The 21,476-nt window shown below is 46.8% G+C and overlaps 1 protein-coding gene across 1 annotated transcript in view; it reads left to right on the top strand.

Moving 5' to 3' along the window:
• The first annotated feature begins 377 nt into the window (after positions 1–377).
• The window catches only part of LOC146026905 (uncharacterized), a 55,374-nt gene continuing 34,275 nt past the window's right edge, over positions 378–21,476 (top strand). Inside the window, exon 1 of the mRNA XM_083157954.1 lies at positions 378–505. Within this exon, the coding sequence (XP_083014080.1) occupies positions 378–505 (128 nt within the window). The remainder of the gene's footprint in view (positions 506–21,476) is intronic.

Here is a 21,476-nt window from a genome sequence, read left to right on the forward strand (position 1 = left end):
TCAGGAAGGGTGCCACCAGTCTGAAATACTGTGTAATCTGCTCCTATAGATGTATCCGATTCTCTCTCTGCGCTAGGTTCACTGCCTTTAGCTAAACTGACAGTCTTTCTTTTTCACTACTGCGGCTGGCAGAGGGTGTCTGTCACTATCCTACAGCGACTCCCTTTTCTCAATGATAGGCTGCCTGTGAGGGGGCTGGCTGGAGGCTGCCTCAGGCTACAATGGGTATAATCTGCTTGGTAACTTGCAGAGGTTAGCCGGGGGAGGTGTTTGGCTATACCTGGGCTGGAGTAACACTCACCGCGCCCCTCTCTCCTTCAGCTCTGCTGCAGGTCCCGCCTTGACGTCTGCCTCTGTTGATGCCGCTCCGCCCAGCGATGACGCTGGGCCTTCCTGCCGGCTTGAGTGCCGCCGGAGCCGTCGGAGATGATCCCGCCTGTGAACACCGGGTACCGGCTGAACTACCGCTGCACACCGGACGCCTGGGAGACACCGGATCCTTCAGGTGAGCACGGCAACTTCACCCAGCATCGCTCTCCGCCTCTTCTACGCTGCGTAGCTCTGCCAAGTCTGTCTCTCCCTCAGAGGCTCTCCTCAGCCGTTAACGGCTGTCCCCTTATATAGATTCCTCCTCGCGCTTCCCCATTTGCCCGCTCACAGCGCGAGCTAAACAACTTTATTAAAACTGTACTTTTGCCAGTCTCCGTTAACCCCTCGGAATGGGGCATTTGAATCAGTCCCCTGGCTGTTTTCCACCAAAGGTTCAGTCCATCTCTCCTCGGAGAGGGATGTCAGTAAATAGGTGGCAGAAAAAGCCATTTAGGTCGGCACAGGGAACATCCATTGCCTTCTGTGGAGGCTGTTACACATACTTATTTACATTAAAGTCTATCCTACCCTCTGAGAGGGTATTTAGGAGGTCCATTAATTAACCAGGATTGCAGTGACAGTGGTTATTGGCTCCCATGGAGCTGGAATAAATGTATCACAACAAACAGCATTTTATGTGAGCATTAACCCATAAAACATTACATGTTTCTTTCCTATTTGCGGTATGGGCATTACACTATGCATTTGGGGCCCCTCCACACCCATTCATGGGAAAAACTGTAAACAAAAAAAACCCATAACACTCCCGTCCTGTGGTCCTGCGCCATCTCTCCACATGCTTCCATGCCATGAATGGCTGTCAGCACTGTGATTGGTGGATAGCTCCAGCCATCCACCAATCAGCACGCTCACAGTCATTCACTGGCTGCAGGTTAGGAGGCAGGTAGAGAATGCTGGACTCTGACTGGTAGGTAGCTCCAGCCATCCACCAATCAGCATGCAGACAGCCATTTACTGACTGGCTGCAGGCTGAGAAGCAGGAAGAGAATGCTGGACTCTGATTGGTGGGTAGCTCCAGCAATCCACCAATCAGCATGCAGACAGCCATTCACTGTCTGGCTGCAGGCTGAGAAGCAGGAAGAGAATGCTTGACACAGATTGGTGGATAGCTCCAGCCATCCACCAATCAGCATGCAGACAGCCATTCACTGTCTGGCAGCAGACTGAGAAGCAGGAAGAGAATGCTGGACTCTGATTGGTGGGTATCTCCAGCCTTCCACCAATCAGCATGCTGACAGCTATGCACTGTCTGGCTGCAGACTGAGAAGCAGGAAGAGAATGCTGGACTCTGATTGGTGGGTAGCTCCAGCCTTCCACCAATCAGCATGCTGACAGCCGTTCACTGTCTGGCTGCAGGCTGAGAAGCAGGAAGAGAATGCTGCCTGGTCCCGCTGTGTGTGTGATTCCCAATCATGGCGACCTGGCAGCATTATCTGCTGTCTCCCAAGAAGCTCAGGAGGCAGATGCCCACAACCTAATCTGCCCCTGCTCAAAGGCCCCTAGCTAAGGTAACAGGTGATTGTATATTACATGTACATTTATGGACACCAGTCGTTGTCCTGGATTGTATCCTCTGTTCTGAGAACGCTTTCTTTCTAAGAAGATGTCCTGTTTCCAGCAAATATTTTTGTTTTTCCCCACATCACAGAACATTCCTCCTCTTTCTGGAAATGTTATATTACTTCTTTTCCCCAGAACACTTTCTCTTTTCCTGAACATTATTTATTGTTGTACGCAGCAAATGTCATGATTGGTGTTGGCACTTGCAGCACCTCCCTGCCAGGAGTAACAGATTCGTCAGTCACCGGCTTTCCCCTTCCTGTACGCATGTCGCAGAATCGCATGAAGCATTAGATACACGCCCACATAACGCCCATGACACCCCCGCAGGCCACAGTGGTTATGTGCAATCACTTTACCACTGCCTCATTCCCTCCCCAACATGCCCTATGTCATCGACAACAGATGCGGGCAGGTTCCGCCTGACTCAGAATTAAACGGATGCAGACAGATAAGACAATGTTCTCTATTTCTAGAATATGACCTCTGTTTCCAGTAGGACGTGAATTCTATGGAGGTGGGAGGAATGTACCGCAGGGGCGTGTTTGGCCAGGAGAGAAGTGTCCTCAAGCTGAACTTTCACTGAACATAAAATAAACTTATTTAAATTGATAAGAGCATAGTTTTCTCTTTGTATTTGTTAATGTAACTCCTTAGCATTACTTCTTTGGCAGTCTTGTGCTTTCTATGGGACCTCCCAAGACTTTCCGCTAGTCTCCAAACCTTCAAGCATTCCTGGAGAACTTCCAGAACTGCCCACATAACCTCCATAAGCTATCCTACACAATTACATATGTTCTCTTATACACTCGTACATCCTACTGACCCCAGACCAACATTGCTGGGTGACTGGATCAAAGAGCCCACCAAGAACCTTTGCAATCTGGCTGGACTATTATGCAATAGGTAGATGTTTGCTCTGTGTATCAATGCCTGTCCTCCTATGGATTGCATGCATCTGAGCAGGACCCTCTGACCTATACTAGTGGGTGGACTGAGGGGGACCTGATGACGCTGAATTGAGTCATCATATCATCCCCGCAATACAAGCCTGTTTTAATGGCACTGTACAGCGGAGGTGGAGCCACAGTTGTGCAATAGTATGACCACGCCCCCGAGCAGCCAATCTTCCCCCATGGCTACGCCCCTCATGCACCGACCAGGTTGCCACCTCCAGAAGGAGCCATAAAAACCGTTAAGTATGCTCTGACCTAGGTCTATCTGTAATTATCTAGTCTTCGTTCCCAATTGTAACACTCAATGGAACAAGCTGCACTATAGAAAAGTAACTTATAATATTAATAATAGCTGTATATCACATACACCAGTCGGATGGTGGTAAAACCAACAGCACTTAGTATTCTGGCGACTGCAGAAACTTTCCTGCTACACAAAGGGAAGGTACTGTACGTACGAGTTTTGTGTGCTGAGCTCGACTAATGGAAAGGAAAGATGGGTCACCGGGGACATGTGTTATAGTGAGATAAATAGGAAGACAGTGTAAATCTACTGAGCTGCTGGCATTGCAGAGCTGCCTGATAAGACCAGCCAGTAATCCCATCCTGCGCCAGTATAGCCAATGTGTTATCTAGGCATCAAGAGCTGCTCACCGGAGAAATGGCGTATACAATACAGCGCTAACGCTGATGGGCAATCTATTGGTATGGCTGCATTTCTCAGCGGTTTGCTATCCGGCATAGAGGTGATCATTGCAGCACTTGTGGGTCTCACACAGGGGTGTGCTTGGTGTGAAGCACCTCAGCCAATAATCTGATTGGACAGTGGGCACTTGTATATTTTTGGCACTTGTATATTTTTCGCTGTAATGTTGTTTTTCTACATTTTTTTTGCTGCGCCTATTAAAAAAAATAAAAACAAAAATGTTTACTTTTTTTTTCTGTTTTCTTCATATGTTCTTAGCTGCTCTAAACTTAGCCTTTACGTGAGAAAACACAACACCACTGCCACGCAGAAGTGCAAACAAATACAGTACATACTAAATACACAAATGCGCCCTAACCTTAGACTAACAGAGAAATCGCATTTCTTAGTGTTCTCTATACCATAGTGTTCACTGTACTGTAGAGTTCTCTATCTGTACCGTAGTGTTCTCTGTACCGTAGTATTCTCTATACCATAGTGTTCTCTATACCGTAGTGTTCTCTGTACCGTAGTATTCTCTATACCATAGTGTTCACTGGGGTTGGGATCATTTGGTCTATTGCATTATGGTCGAAAGTCATTAGGTAGAATCCATTAGGTCGACATGCTAAAAGGTCGACATGACTCTAGGTCGACATGGGAAAAGGTCGACATGATTCTAGGTCGAAAGGTCATTAGTTCGACAGGTCATTAGTTCGACAAGGTCATTAGTTCGACATTGTCTATGTCGACATTCACAAGGTCGACATGGGGTTTTTCACTGTTTTTTTACCTGAATGTCAACACAGTCGACATGGACACAGTTTAAAGTGCACTGCATCCCCTCGCATCGCTCGCTGCGCTCGCTATGCATCGGCCACGGTGCCTCGCTACGCTCGGCACACTATTTTATTCTCCCACCACGCCCTAGTGGATGGTAGGGCATGAAATACCGCCTGTCGGCACATGTTGGCTCAAAAAACAGTGAAAAACTCCATGTCGACCTTGTGAATGTCGACATAGAGAATGTCGAACTAATGACCTTGTCGAACTAATGACCTGTCGAACTAATGACCTTTCGATCTAGAATCATGTCGACCTTTTCCCATGTCGACCTAGAGTCATGTCGACCTTTTAGCATGTCGACCTAATGGATTCGACCTAATGACTGTCGACCATAATGCAGTAGACCAAATGACCGCATCCCGTTCACTGTACTGTAGAGTTCTCTATCTGTACCGTAGTGTTCTCTGTACCGTAGTGTTCCCTGTACCGTAGTGTTCCCTGTACCGTAGTGTTCTCTGTACCGTAGTGTTCTCTGTACCGTAGTATTCTCTATACCATAGTGTTCTCTATACAGTAGTGTTCTCTGTACCGTAGTATTCTCTATACCGTAGTGTTCTCTGTACTGTAGAGTTCTCTACCTGTACCGTAGTGTTTTCTGTACCGTAGTGTTCTCTGTACCGTAGTGTTCTCTGTACCGTAGTGTTCTATGTACCGTAGTATTCTCTATACCATAGTGTTCTCTATACCGTAGTGTTCTCTGTACTGTAGTATTCTCTATACCGTAGTGTTCTCTGTACTGTAGTATTCTCTACACCATAGTGTTCTCTGTACTGTAGAGTTCTCTATCTGTACCGTAGTGTTCTCTGTACCGTAGTATTCTCTATACCATAGTATTCTCTGTACTGTAGAGTTCTCTATACCGTAGTATTCTCTACACCTTAGTGTTCTCTGTACCGTAGTATTCTCTATACCATAGTGTTCTCTGTACCATAGTGTTCTCTATACCATAGTGTTCTCTGTACCGTAGTATTCTCTGTACCGTAGTGTTCTCTATACCGTAGTATTCTCTATACCGTAGTGTTCTCTGTAGCGTAGTGTTCTCTACACCGTAGTGTTCTCTATACCATAGTGTTCTCTATACAGTATTCTCTTTACCATAGTGTTCTCTATACCATAGTATTCTCTGTACCGTAGTATTCTCTGTACCGTAGTGTCCTCTATACTGTAGTGTTCTCTATACTGTAGTGTTCTCTATACAGTATTCTCTATACCATAGTGTTCTCTATACTGTAGTGTTCTCTATACTGTAGTGTTCTCTATACAGTATTCTCTTTACCATAGTGTTCTCTATACCATAGTATTCTCTATACCATAGTGTTCTCTATACCGTAGCATTCTCTGTACCGTAGTGTTCTCTTTACCCTAGTGTTCTCTATACAGTAGTGTTCTCTATACCGTAGTGTCTCTCTATACAGTGTTCTCTATACTGTAGTGTTCTCTATACCGTAGTGTTCTCTATAGAGTATTCTCTGTACCGTAGTGTTCTCTGTACCGTAGTGTTATCTATACCATAGTGTTCTCTATACCGTAGTGTCTCTCTATACAGTGTTCTCTATACCGTAGTGTTCTCTATACCGTAGTGTTCTCTGTACCGTAGTGTTCTCTGTACCGTAGTGTTCTCTGTACCGTAGTGTTCTCTGTACCGTAGTGTCCTCTATACCGTATTATTCTCTGTACAGTAATTTTCTCTATACCGTAGTGTTCTCTATACCGTATTGTTCTCTGTACTGTAGTGTTCTCTATACCGTAGTGTTCTCTGTACGGTAGTGTTCTCTATACCGTAGTGTTCTCTGTACCGTAGTGTTCTCTGTACAGTATGCTCTGTACCGTAGTGTTCTCTATACTGTAGTGTTCTCTGTACCATAGTGTTCTCTGTACCGTAGTGTTCTCTGTACCGTAGTGTTCTCTGTACCGCAGTATTCTCTATACCGTAGTATTCTCTATACTGTAGTATTCTCAGTACCGTAGTGTTGTCTATACCGTAGTGTTCTCTATACAGTATTCTCTGTACCATAGTACTCTCTATACCGTAGTGTTCTCTGTACCCTAGTGTTCTCTATACCATAGTGTTCTCTATACTGTAGTATTCTCTGTACCGTAGTGTTCTCTGTACCGTAGTGTTCTCTATACCATAGTGTTCTCTATACCGTAGTGTTCTCTGTACCGTAGTGTTCTCTGTACCGTAGAATTCTCTATACTGTAGTATTCTCTATACTGTAGTATTCTCAGTACCGTAGTGTTGTCTTTACCGTAGTGTTCTCTATACAGTATTCTCTGTACCATAGTGTTCTCTATACCGTAGTGTTCTCTGTACCCTAGTGTTCTCTATACCGTAGTGTTCTTTGTACAGTAGTGTTCTCTATACCATAGTGTTCTCTATACTGTAGTGTTCTCTATACCGTAGTGTTCTCTGCACTGTAGTGTTCTCTATACTGTAGTGTTCTCTATACCGTAGTGTTCTCTGTACCGTAGAGTCCGATGCGGTGTTGCGGGTGGTGACTCAGCGTTACAGAGGCGCGGACAACGCAAACCATTTGCAGGGCAGGCCACAATGGTTGCACGACATCACGCAGCCGCTGCAACCCAAAAGATGGTGGCCCAACGACTGGCTCACAAAATGAAGGGATTATCTACATTGGTAAATTTCCGTTGCTTGAATGTATTTATGTGTAAGTCTGTTTGTTCTTTTATCGCTATTCTGATTTAAAATATATATATATATTCTTTGAGTGAAATGCGTCAATGCCTTGCATTTATTTCTTTTTTATTTTTTTTTAAATAAATTTCATTGTCTTTTAGACATTCATTTCCAAATGAGATAGCTTTCATATTGAGATTTAGATATGAGAAAAAAGCAAATAGAAAGTAAATCCATGACGTAAAAGTTAATAGACTGAAAAATATAATAAAGAAACAGCTTCGTAAAATCTTTACTGGTTCTCCAGCCAGCAATAAGACAGACGCCGGCTACAATTGCAGCATGGAGCATATCTATGTAGTGTTTGCAGAGCTTGCTCCAGGCCCGGTACACAGACTGTGTGCACTGACAGAGAAGTCCCAATGCACTCACTGACCTACAGCTGTGTGTAATGTTCTCCCGTGTCGCTGACTGCAGGTTCCCATGCAGAAAGTTATCGATCTCCGTCCTGACCTTTACCTGTAATAAACTGAGTGATAACGCTGTATTTATGGAACGAGACACAGAAAGCAAAGTGCAATAAAGGACCCCAATGACCCCTTTCCCTAATCTTGCCCTTCTGGTTTCAGAATGTGCTTATCTATTGGAAATTTAGGACATTATTTAATAAATATTTGTGGTTGGAGGCGGCTGCTGTGCTGGCGGTGCAGTGCTCCATTCACCCAAATTCCTATCAGTGGTTATCTGCAGTCAGGATCGGACTGGCCCGCAAGGGAACAGGGGAAACCGCCTGGTGGGGCCCACTGCCTCAGGGCCCCCTGCCTCCTCTAAGGATCAGGTGCCAGACTGTGCACTTGAATTATATATTATACATATGTTTCATTTATGCTGCACAGGACTGTGGTGTATTCTCTACAGTGCATTGCTGCTATTAATCTATCTGGTACATTATCGTGTCTGCACTACCACTGTTATCTCTCTCTCTCTCTCTTTCTGCATGAATGTATATATATATATATGTGTGTATATATATATATATATATATATATATATATATATATATATATATATATATATATATATATATATATATATATATATATATATATATATATATATAGCAAAGTCCAATAGACCGGCACCCTCCTCAACACAGCAACTGCCGCGGTGCTTCCAGCAATAATAACTTACAGCAACTCCAGATGCGAGCACCCACGGTCTTAGAAATAACGGCAACCACAGACAAGGTATCTGCAAGCTTTCGGGCCTTTATTAGCCCTTCGTCAGGCAACACAAGATAAAACATACAAGACAGTGCTCACCTTAAATACATGTGTAGCTTACACCTGGTGTCTCGTCGCCCAGCCCCCGGCATGTGTGTCAGGAGGAAGTTCCGGGTGTTACCTCACAGAACCTCCCCTCCACACAACTATCCGGCGGTAACCATGGAGACAGAGACACTCACAGTTCTGTGAACCAGTCTCACCTCCATTACAATGTATGGAGGAGTTCGTGTCGACAGTTCTGTGTTGATTACATACAAAAAACAAATATATACAAAAAATATATACAAAAGTGTCGCATAAATGTAGTGATAATCTCTACAAACAAGAGCATATATAGAGTGCAGTCAAAATATAATTTAAATACATAAAGGTATAGCGAGCAAAACAACGGGATTTTATATTGGGACAATTGTAGCATATACAGTCTAAAGTGACACTGTTAGTTAGAAAAAATGTTCATGTTTAATTGGTCATTCAGCCCTTTAGGTTTGACGGTCTCCAGTAAAAAAATCCACTTAGACTCAAGACGCAGGAGGCTTTTGTGCCTATCACCACGTCTTTTGTCTTCAGGGACATGATCTATGATTACATGCTTGAAACTTGCCAGATTATGCTTCAATTCAAAGAAATGTCTGGCAAGGGGCTGGTCAGAAGTTTTGCCACCCAATGCTGCCCTGATTGTAGTGCGGTGCATAGCCATTCGCTCCTTAAAGGGGCGAATGGTTTTGCCTATGTAACATAAGCCACACGGGCATTTCACCATATATACAACGTAAGCTGTACTACAGGTCACAGCGTGTCTAATCATGTAACGTTTCCCTGAGTGGGGATGGTAAAAGTATTTGGTTGCTATCATGTGTTGACATGTCGTACAGCCGACACATTTATAGCATCCTGGTTCGCGTCTGCCGTGTGTGCAGAGTGGGGATACCTATTTAAAAGACACTACAGACTTGCTGCTCAAATTGGGGGAGATTGGTGATGTTCCAGAGGGTACGTGGCTATGCACCCTGGACATCACCAGTCTCTACACCAACATCCCCCATGATGGGGGTTTGTTAGCTGTTGAAAAACTGTTATTGAACAATCCTCTCTATGAAGGTCCAAATTTGGATTTTTTTCTGTCTCTTCTTAAAGTGGTACTCACTAAGAACTATTTTTTGTTTAACAACCGGTACTACTTGCAGGTAAGCGGGTGTGCCATGGGATCCCCCGTGGCCCCCGCTTACGCCAACACGTACATGGTTGATTTAGAAAGGGATTTTTTCTTTTCCCGTGAAGTGAGAGACAGTGTAATTTTTTACAAACGTTATATTGATGACGTGCTCCTCTTTTGGAGGGGGCGTCCTGAAGACTTTGAAAAAATGGTTTTTGACATCAATCAGAGGGATTGTTCAATTAAATTTACCTATCAGATGAATCTTGAGCAAATAGCATTTCTTGATGTTATGATTTCTGTATCTGAAGGCAAGATTTCCACGTCCTTGTTTTCAAAACAAACTGATAGAAACATGATACTGAGGGCAGACAGCTACCATCCTCCTGCCACCATACGTAGTCTCCCATACTCGCAGTACCTGAGAGCAAAGCGGATCACCAGTGAGACTGCAGCAGTAGACACAACCTTTGAAATGATGACGAATAAATTTAAAGATCGTGGGTACCCTGATAATATTCTAGAGGGAGCACGCAAAAAGGTTGGGGGTGTAACTAGGGAACAAGCCCTTAAGAATCCTAGTCATACTGCTGCCCAAGGTGGTAGTGAGCGGATACACTGGGTACAAGGCTTTACAACAGCCAGTAGTGATATTAATTATTGGAGTAAAAAATTGTGGCCAGTCGTACAGAATGACACTGAACTTAGACAATTGAAACATTCTAAAATTATGCCCTGTTATAAGAAAGGTAAAAGTATTAGGGACTGGTTAGTACACAGTGACATCAGTGAACATCTACAGACTGACAAAAGGATTCGCAGACGCGAACCAGGATGCTATAAATGTGTCGGCTGTACGACATGTCAACACATGATAGCAACCAAATACTTTTACCATCCCCACTCAGGGAAACGTTACATGATTAGACACGCTGTGACCTGTAGTACAGCTTACGTTGTATATATGGTGAAATGCCCGTGTGGATTATGTTACATAGGCAAAACCATTCGCCCCTTTAAGGAGCGAATGGCTATGCACCGCACTACAATCAGGGCAGCATTGGGTGGCAAAACTTCTGACCAGCCCCTTGCCAGACATTTCTTTGAATTGAAGCATAATCTGGCAAGTTTCAAGCATGTAATCATAGATCATGTCCCTGAAGACAAAAGACGTGGTGATAGGCACAAAAGCCTCCTGCGTCTTGAGTCTAAGTGGATTTTTTTACTGGAGACCGTCAAACCTAAAGGGCTGAATGACCAATTAAACATGAACATTTTTTCTAACTAACAGTGTCACTTTAGACTGTATATGCTACAATTGTCCCAATATAAAATCCCGTTGTTTTGCTCGCTATACCTTTATGTATTTAAATTATATTTTGACTGCACTCTATATATGCTCTTGTTTGTAGAGATTATCACTACATTTATGCGACACTTTTGTATATATTTTTTGTATATATTTGTTTTTTGTATGTAATCAACACAGAACTGTCGACACGAACTCCTCCATACATTGTAATGGAGGTGAGACTGGTTCACAGAACTGTGAGTGTCTCTGTCTCCATGGTTACCGCCGGATAGTTGTGTGGAGGGGAGGTTCTGTGAGGTAACACCCGGAACTTCCTCCTGACACACATGCCGGGGGCTGGGCGACGAGACACCAGGTGTAAGCTACACATGTATTTAAGGTGAGCACTGTCTTGTATGTTTTATCTTGTGTTGCCTGACGAAGGGCTAATAAAGGCCCGAAAGCTTGCAGATACCTTGTCTGTGGTTGCCGTTATTTCTAAGACCGTGGGTGCTCGCATCTGGAGTTGCTATATATATATATATATATATATATATATATATATATATATATAACTCCCACAGGCTAACCCTTCCATCCTGCAGCCTAACCTCACCCCTAGGCCCTTATTCAGATCTGATCACAGTACAAACTTAATCTCAAAATGGGCAAAACCATGTGCACTGCAGGTGGGGCAGATGTAACATGTATAGAGAGAGTTACATTTGGGTGGGGTGTGTTGAAACTGATATCGAAATTGCAGTATAAAAATAATGCAGCCAGTATTTACCCTGCACAGAAACAAAATAAGTCACACAAATCTAACTCTCTCTATACATGTTACCCTGCAACCTATCCCTCCTCCTAGTGCCTATGCATCCCCTCCCATAGCCTAACCCTCCCCTAGTGCCTAACCCTCCCAACCTGCAGCCTAACCCTCCCCCTAGTGCCTTACCCTCCCACCCTGCAGCCTAACCCTCCCCCTAGTGCCTAACCCTCCCAACCTGCAGCTAGGCCCTCCCCCTAGTGCCTAACCCTCCCATCCGGCAGCCTAACCCTCCCCCTAGTGCCTAACCCTCCCACCCTGCAGCATAACCCCCCCCCAGTGCTTAACCCTCCCACCCTGCAGCCTAACCCTCCCCCTAGTGCCTAACCCTCCCATACTGCAGCCTAACCCTCCCCCTAGTGCCTAACCCTCCCACCCTGCAGCCTAACCATCCCCCTAGTGCCTAACCCTCCCACCCTGCAGCCTAACCCTCCACCTAGTGCCTATCCCTCCCACCCTGCATCCTAACCGTCCCCCTAGTGACAAACCCCCCCCCCCACCCTGCAGCCTAACCCTCCCCCTAGTGCCTAACCCTCCCACCCTGCAGCCTAACTCTCCCCCTAGTGCCTAACCCTCCCATCCTGCAGCTAGGCCCTCCCATCCTGCAACCTAACCCTCCCCCTAGTGCCTAACCCTCCCATTCTGCAGCTAGGCCCTCCCATCCTGCAGCCTAGCCCTCTTCCTAGTGCCCAACCCTCCCATCCTGCAGCTAGGCCCTCCCATCCTGCAGCCTAACCCTCCCCCTAGTGCCTAACCCTCCCATCCTGCAGCTAGGCCCTCCCATCCTGCAGCCTAGCCCTCTTCCTAGTGCCTAACCCTTTAATCTTGCATCCTAACACTCCCCCTAGTACCTAACCCCCACCCTGCAGCCTAACCCTCCCAATCTGCAGCCTAGCCCTCCCCCTAGTGCCTAACCCTCCCATCCTGCAGCCTAGCCCTCCCATCCTGTAGCCTAGCCCTCCCCCTAGTGCCTAACCCTCCCATCCTGCAGCCTAGCCCTCTTCCTTGTGCCTAACCCTCCCATCCTGCAGCCTAACCCTCTTCCTAGTGCCTAACCCCCACCCTGCAGCCTAACCCTCCCAATCTGCAGCCTAACCCTCTTCCCAGTCCCTAACCATAACCCTCCCCTTTCCCAGCCTAACCCATATGTGTTAGGCTGTGCAAAAGCTGGCGATTCCCTGCAGAAGTCTATGGGCTTCTTCCCGCAGCGCTGTTTGAGGGATCCATCAGGGATCCCTCCCAGCATGCCCTGCGGCCGGCGCGTCACAGACCTGGAAGTCCAGTGCCGGCATCGCATCGCAAGGGACAGCACTTATCGCAAGAGCTGTCCCTTGCGGTGTTGATAACAGCATATGTTACAGCATATGCCGTTATTAATAATGCGATGCCCGGCGAAGGGGGGCTGCGGATGTTACAACATCCCGCCCAAATAACCTTATTTAAAAAAAAAACTCCATCAATTTAAAAAATCGCTTTAGGCCCCTCCCCCCCCCCCCCCCCCCCCCCGGGATTATGGGCCCTGAAGCTCCTGAGCACTAGCGATACATATTGGCGGATCCTGCCTACAGCTGTCAGCATTAGCAGCACAGTGCAGGTGCACCATACTTCCAGGGGAAACCCGGGGAGGAGACTCTCTGCAGCTTTTCCGAGAGGCAGGGCTTTCTGTCATTAAGCCCCGCCCCCTTTACTGTAAATGCAGCGATTTGCTGTTCTTTAGGGAAGGGGTGGTATTAAATTACGTGATTTGCCTGGATCCGCCTCTGTGCTCAGGTGTTGTCTACAAATCAGACTGCCCTACAAGACCCAGAATAGGGGCAAAGACAGATAGTGCAAAAGGAGCCCAGAAACCCTCTCCAGGCCACTGCTAGCCAGGCTGCGCAGAAAAGGAGCCACCCTTCCCTATCGCGGGGAGGTATTGACATGCTAGGCAGCCACACCCTGTGTAGTTTTGCTTTTTTTTTTTTAAGAAACACTGCAACTGATACTGAATCAGACCCTACTTTTTTCTTTCCTCACTAGGAGAAGCCAGGAGAGGAGACCAGATAGTACGTGTCCGGGGGTGGGACACGTACTATCAAGTCCCGCCCCCCCTTGGCAGTCAAACATGGCAATTTGCGGGTCCACAGATTGAGGAGGGGCTAAAATGACGCAAAATTATGCGATTTGTGTAATTTTAGCCCCACCCCCTCATCCCAGACCCACAAATCCAGGTATTTTGTACAGCAGAGAAGGGCGTGTGGGGCAATGCAGGAGAATTGCCCATCTTCCTATGGGGCAGGGAAGTGGACCCGATATTTGGGAGCCTCCCTGCCATTCTGGGGTATGATACAACCTGTGTAAGGGCCTATACATTCATTGTGATTGTAAATTACCCAAAACCTTAAAGATATCTCATCAACTGAAATAACGACATGGACACAACCACGTTAGCTTTAAAAGGTCATTAATATTTATTATGTGGAATGACCCTCACAATTTATAAAATGGTGGCGACTGAAACGCCCCAACTAAAAACATGGTGGCGACTGAAATGCCCCATCTAAAAATAGGCATAATCTGCATTGTGAAACTCCTCCCCCCCCCCAATTGCAAGGGTGTGTGGGTGGCGGCTTCCAGTCTGACACGAGGGAGTCAAATTATTTAAATTCTCCTTATATACTCCACCTACAGTACACCCCTTAACCAATGTCGAACTGAGGCATGAAGGGCCCACTGGGAAATGCAGAGATAGGGGCCCTTGTTTAGGGGGTGTGGCCAGATGCCACAGAGGCAGAGAGTGCATGGCCTGGGCCATAGTAATGCTGCTAGTGCATGCTTGGTAATGTAGAAGATTAATACTGACAATGCATTGTAGGAAATACACCATAGTGCCAAGAGGAGGCGGGCCCCCTGGTAGTGTGGCCCACCGGGGGTTTCCCCTGTTCCCCTGTGGGCCAGTCCAACCCTGCCCTTAACTCCCTGATAGGCTAACAATAACCAGCCACAATTTGCCTAGCAAGCACTACTGTATATCACTATTGCTCAATCACACAAATATAATATCTTGTGCCAGTGCAGCCCTCATATTATCTAGGCGGTGATCATAACTATATCAGTAGAACACAATGTAACAGTGAACAAACGTGTCCCATAGATGAGTATTTAATAAACTCTCCAGCTTGCACAAGAACCCTGACATCCCTTATTATCATGTACAGAAAATGGCCATATAATTGGTGGTTTCTGCAATTACTCAGATCCAAAGGGAAATTATGATAAATTAAACACCGGAGGAAGCTAAAAGGAATATAAAGTAGTGTGCAGGGTTGGACTATGGGTCGTTACATATGTGGTTTGTCAGCGCTCAAGATACTAAACAAGATACTATTGTGCGAAGGGGCTGGTAAATCAGATAGGGTTAACTCCTACCTGACTGGCCCTATGGGTGTAAGGGAAATCCTTGGGGTCTCCACTTCTTCTGTAAGGATCAGGTGCCAGACTGTGCACTTGTATTATACATTATACATGTTACCGTATACTGCACAGGACTATGGTGTATCACCTACAGTGCATTGCTGTGATTAATCTGGTACATTATCATGCATACGCTACAGTATAATAATGTACCGTTTTTTAACAGTCTGTACCGGCTAAAATTAAGTGCACCGATAGTACCGATTTTTTAATGCTCTGGCTGAGGGACTCTGGGAGATGTAGTTAATAACATCGCCGACTGCTCCCCAGGGAGTGTGGGGGAGCGGCCGGCCAGGACTACATCTCCCAGTGTGCATACCGATTTTTGTGTCAGAATTGTTGGACAGTACGATACTGGAAGCGGATGAAAAAAGGGGGTGGCCTCTGCTAAATGGGGCTTGGTCTCACAGGGGTCCCCACGAGCCATGTCCCTGTTTCCCAGAATCGGGAATGTCCTGCCAGAATTGGGACCGTTGGGGGGGTATGTGTAAGTTTGCTACAGGAACGATGTCCAAGTCTTCATCCCATTTGGTAGCTGCACCTAGGGTGACCAACTCATCTCTTTAATCCGGGACACATATTAATTACACAGGTTCTGTGGCTGTATTTCACCTGGTTTTAAACTTCCACAGAACCTGTGTAATTAATATGTGTCCCGGATTAAAGGGATGAGTTGGTCACCCTAGCTGCACCTGATCCTAGGGATGGTCATCAATGAGTTATCCCTCCGCTCTTCTACTCACAGGCAATGGGCCAATCAGAGATGAGGGTGGGGCTTCATAGGTCATGTAGGGGGCAGGCCGAGAGTCTGCGTCCTGGGGACAGGAATAAGGAAATAAGACAGCAACGCAGGAATTGCCATCAATGGTTACCATCGATGGACCATGCCTTGATGGTGTAAAACTATTCATTGGGGCATTGATGGTTGCCCCTACTTATAGTTCAGTGGGGGTGTGGCTTTGGGGGTGTTAGGGGGCGGAGCTGTGCTCAGTGTCTCAACACCTAGAAGAAAAAAAATTGATAGCTCTGTTTTATCGATGGTGGAAAAACATCTGGTTCTGCCCTTCGATGATAGACCATCGATGATGTGATCTGTGCCATCCATTTGATCTCCGACATTTAGAGCAAAATCATCGGCTACTGGTGGTTAACCATTGGTGGTTGTTGGTCATCGATGGACAGCCCAACCTGACCCTAATCCGTGCTTAGTGTGTCCTAAGCGGTCATTAATCTTGTTACATTGTGTGACTATCAGCAAACTACAGCTGGATGTGGTTCCTGACAGTCAGTATATTGGGTCTGTCTTACACTATGCCTTTATGCACCAAACATGGTCCTGACGCCATGACAACTGAAACGGCATCTCCCTGCCCTGCGCTCCTATCAGCAGCGTATTCCCTGGCTGTCCCATGTGCCCACGCCTGTGTACTGGACGCATCTTGCTCTGTCGCCCTGCGTTACAAAGTCCCTGCCTCTCTCTCTCCTGCTGCTGCTGCTGCTGGAAATAAACACGTCCAGAAATCATCTGCCTCAGTTCACAGAGGAACCTCCCTTTCCAGTGAGCATTGTTCTTTCTGACAATGAATTTTGTTGCCCTGAGATACAAAGTTATCGTATCCAAGAGCAACAGACATAAATAAATATGCATGGCAGATAAATTCAACTTAGGGCCTTATTCAGAGACGGACGCAGGAGACCTGCAGCTTAAAGATTCCAGGTTATCGGAAATCTGTGGCTGCGTAAGGCCAGTTACACAAGCGCAAAATGGGCATCCGGCATGGAGGGAGTGGTAAGGGGGCAGGGGGAGGCCGGCGTTCCCGGAAATGTGGCTCCATTTTGCCTTAAACAGAGTCTCCTGATGTAATAGCTTCCCCTACAAAAGACCCAGTAGAAATGTCGACCAGGCGTATAAGCCAAATCTCCAATGTGATCCCTGGAGGACATGTGTAATCCACAGAGGTCTGGTACCTTTTAGCTGTCTGGGCTTGAAACAAAGTATACAGTATTAAAGATTCCCCTGTACTGACGCGTTTCGGCGCTATCGGTGCCTTCATCTGGTTATATGGAAGTTATCAAGTTGCAGGTTTTTATATTTGCAGAGTATGACAGAGGAGTGCGACACTGCAGGACCTCGGGGCTTGTGGGGGCCTAAACGCATGTGTATTATCGTGGTGGAATATTGCGGCAACGAAATGCGTCAATTAAATAAGGACAATGGTCTTACATTGCTGGATGGGTAATTTACGGGGTGCAGAGTATCAGAGTATCACACTACCCATGTGTGTTTTATCCTATTTAATAAAAAGAGAATGATACTCCTCACCTCTATGGGGGGTTAGATGTGTTTTTGCATGTCGATAGCCACTAAATGGTGCCTGAAGGACATCGAAAGTTTTTGTCACATCTTCCAGTCAGTGTTTTGATAGAATATGATGATAAGTGGTCAAAAAGCTGACATGACGGCCATTTGCATCACTGTGACATCACGGACCCTGTTGCTGAGTGTGACGTCATCAGTGCTTACAGTGCATCTCTACAAAGCATGTCGGGCAACCTGTCAGTCCCTCACTGTCTCTGCTGGGAACAACCTCCCTGATAAAAGACAATAAGTGGAGGAATTGTCATGTTTACTTCACAATGATCTGGTGGTATACCTTGTTCTGGGCTGTGAAGTAACCTGGAGTCAGGATATAAGATAATCAGTCTGTATTATAAGGACATATGAGGTAACTGTTACTGATTTGGGAATACCGGTGCGTCCATTGTATGAGAACACCAGCTGTTACTGTCCACCCTTACATGCTGCTATATTATATGCTGCTGCAGAATGCTGACGCACCCCTTTGTTTCCCTATGGCAGTATGTAGGGATCGCTCTGACTTAGCATCTTCCCAGGTGCACAGAGAGATCTAGCAGGAGAGAGGAATCCGCACGTGTACAGCTGGAAATGCTGACTTGCTGCGATCCAGGTGACTCAGAGGGGGAGGGGGCGGTATAGTGGCCCCACGCATTTCATGCATCCTCATTAACCCAACATTTCTCCATATGTGGGTGGAGGCGTTAGCTTTTCCATGTGTGTGGAGAGATGTTTTCCCTGGCACACAGATCCTAGGATTCCACATTTCTCTGCAAGTAAATATTGTGCTCACCAAGGATTCACTGGTACCCTGGGCGTCTCACTAGCACTGCCAATGCCGACCCCACCCAGCAGTAGGAGCCCGGGGACATGTACTGTGGCCAGTGGCTTCAGCTTGCTTTCCTGATATGATGGCGTGTGTGAGCCCCGCAGTCAGCCTGCGCCCTAGGCAAAACTACAGCTTACTGCTGCCACCAGCACCCACATGCCAATACCGACATTCCGGAACCTCAGGTGACCCAGGGCCATCTTCACGTATGGGCTCAATGAGCAGCTGCCCAAGGGCCCCCAATTCATCATGCCATTCAGAGCGTCCAGCCAGCATTCTCTCCTGCTTCCCAGCCTGCAGCCAAACAGTGAATAGCTGTCTGCATGCTGATTGGTGGATGGCGGGGGACCTATCCACCAATCAGAGTCCAGCATTCTCTCCCGCTTCCCAGCCTGCAGCCAAACAGTGAATAGCTGTCTGCATGCTGATTGGTGGATGGCTGGAGCTACCCACCAATCAGAGTCCAGCATTCTCTTCCTGCTTCTCAGCCTGCAGCCAGGCAGTGAATAGCTGTCATCATGCTGATTGGTGGATGGCTGGAGCTATCCACCAATCAGAGTCCAGCATTCTCTCCTGCTTCCCAGCCTGCAGCCAAACAGTGAATAGCTGTCAGCATGCTGATTGGTGGATGGCTGGCGCTATCCACCAATCAGAGTCCAGCATTCTCTCCCGCTTCCCAGCCTACAGCCAAACAGTGAATAGCTGTCATCATGCTGATTGGTGGATGGCTGGAGCTATCCACCAATTAGAGTCCAGCATTCTCTCCTGCTTCCCAGCCTGCAGCCAAACAGTGAATAGCTGTCAGCATGCTGATTGGTGGATGGCTGGCGCTATCCACCAATCAGAGTCCAGCATTCTCTCCCGCTTCCCAGCCTACAGCCAAACAGTGAATAGCTGTCATCATGCTGATTGGTGGATGGCTGGAGCTATCCACCAATCAGAGTCCAGCATTCTCTCCTGCTTCCCAGCCTGCAGCCAAACAGTGAATAGCTGTCAGCATGCTGATTGGTGGATGGCTGGCGCTATCCACCAATCAGAGTCCAGCATTCTCTCCTGCTTCCCAGCCTGCAGCCAAACAGTGAATAGCTGTCAGCATGCTGATTGGTGGATGGCTGGCGCTATCCACCAATCAGAGTCCAGCATTCTCTCCCGCTTCCCAGCCTACAGCCAAACAGTGAATAGCTGTCATCATGCTGATTGGTGGATGGCTGGAGCTATCCACCAATCAGAGTCCAGCATTCTCTCCCGCTTCCCAGCCTACAGCCAAACAGTGAATAGCTGTCAGCATGCTGATTGGTGGATGGCTGGCGCTATCCACCAATCAGAGTCCAGCATTCTCTCCCGCTTCCCAGCCTGCAGCCAAGGACGAGGACATTCGATGTCAGCTACCACCGAATGATTTCTCCAGCGCTTGCAGATCTGAGACGCCATCTCGGGATGGCGAACATGTAGTTCGCCGTGCCCGCTTGCACCAAGCGTATACACATGTGCATAACTGCGCATGCGCAGATGCCAAAGATCGGCCCCCTGTGCGGACGCGTGGGGGACCAATTAAATCAGAATATCCCCCTAAGATTAACCAGGATCCCCCCTCAGAGTGATTCTTTATTTTGTGATAGACTCAGTAGTGCCCCTCAGATTCTAGAGCTCCTCCGCAGCTGCCTAATGATCAGCGGCAGCTGCAGCCCCGACCATGAAGCGCAGGGGGGATCATTAACACATATATACATACATGTTGTCATGCATGTTATATACGTATGTGCTGGATCGATCAACCAGGGATCGCCAGTGCAGAGATCATCAGCATAAGCCCACCCCCTGTGTTCTCCAATTGGCTAGTTTCACAGCAGCCTGGTGGGGGGTCGGCTTAACATTGTTTAATGGCTCATAATGATTCATAGACCGGCCCTGTCTATAGGGACATAGGAGGAAAACACAAGGCCAGGCACCAGTAATAGCATAGAAGTCCCACCGAGTCACAAGTCCAGAAGGGAAGCTATGTGTTATACCGAAGCTGTCTCCGTTAGCGCCTCTACATAGTGAGACTGAACATACCACCAGTAATGAATATTTTCTGGTTACAAACAGCAGCGTCATGTTCTTGGCACGGTCTGACTGCATTATCTGCCAAGTCCCATCGTGCTCCCCAGAAAGGTGCAGACGGACAGATCCCTATTGGAATCCGCCTTTTACCCAATAAACTGTTTTGTCTGATTTTCCTGATGTGAGAAGTGATGTGAATACGGCCCACCAGCCGCTCAGTTATGTGATCATATAATATTCTCGTAAGAATAACGAGCAATAATATCACGCACAGACGATGAGCCTCAACTGCGCTACATATGTCCTTGGAGATAATTTCAACCATTGCAAAACCACCTACTGTCCTGGCTGCCTGGCATTTGTAGCAGAAGGCGAAGCGTTTACTGGCGGCATTATCTACGACGTTCAGATCCAGGGATGTATACAGTGCACTCACCATAGACCTAGTATCTAAAGTCAGAGGATTATTTACAAAGCTGAAAATAGCCGCCAGTATATATGCATAAGCACGCGGATTACATGTGTCACGGGATCATACCATGTATAAAGCATGTGCTACAAATGGGACACGTGCAATAATGCCGACCCTGATGTCCCCTTAATTAAGATGCAGTCACCATGTCGACTGTCAGAATGTCAACCTCAGCATGTCGGCAGTTATGATATCGACATTGCCGATATGTCGACATAGACATCTGCAAAAAATGTGAACATCTGAAATGTCATTGTGTGTAATGCCGACATACTACTGAAGGCCGACATTAGGGTTATGCTTTAGAGGAGAGCGCTAGGGTTAGACTGCTGTGTGAGAAGCATACTCACCGCCGGAACCACCGGATCTGATGACATCACACACAGCTGCATCATCATTGCTGAACGGAGGGAATTGATCGCCGCCCACACTAAGATTTATTATGCTTGGTGAAGCGATAAAGCGAATGGAGATAAATTACCAGCCAATCAGCTCCTAACTGGCTTTGAAAATGACAGTTAGGGACTGACTGACTGGCTGCTGCATTATCACATTTTCACTTTATCACTTCACCAGGCTTAATAATAAATCTGAATCCGGAGACCATAATATTTCACTGAAAATCTGAGAATGTCGGCATTTTATCGGTATCAACATGCTGAGAGACAATGTGGTCAATGTTGGCATAT

The sequence above is a fragment of the Crinia signifera genome, chromosome 8 (assembly GCF_055691185.1).
Source record: "Crinia signifera chromosome 8, ASM5569118v1, whole genome shotgun sequence".
Lineage (NCBI taxonomy): Eukaryota > Metazoa > Chordata > Amphibia > Anura > Myobatrachidae > Crinia > Crinia signifera.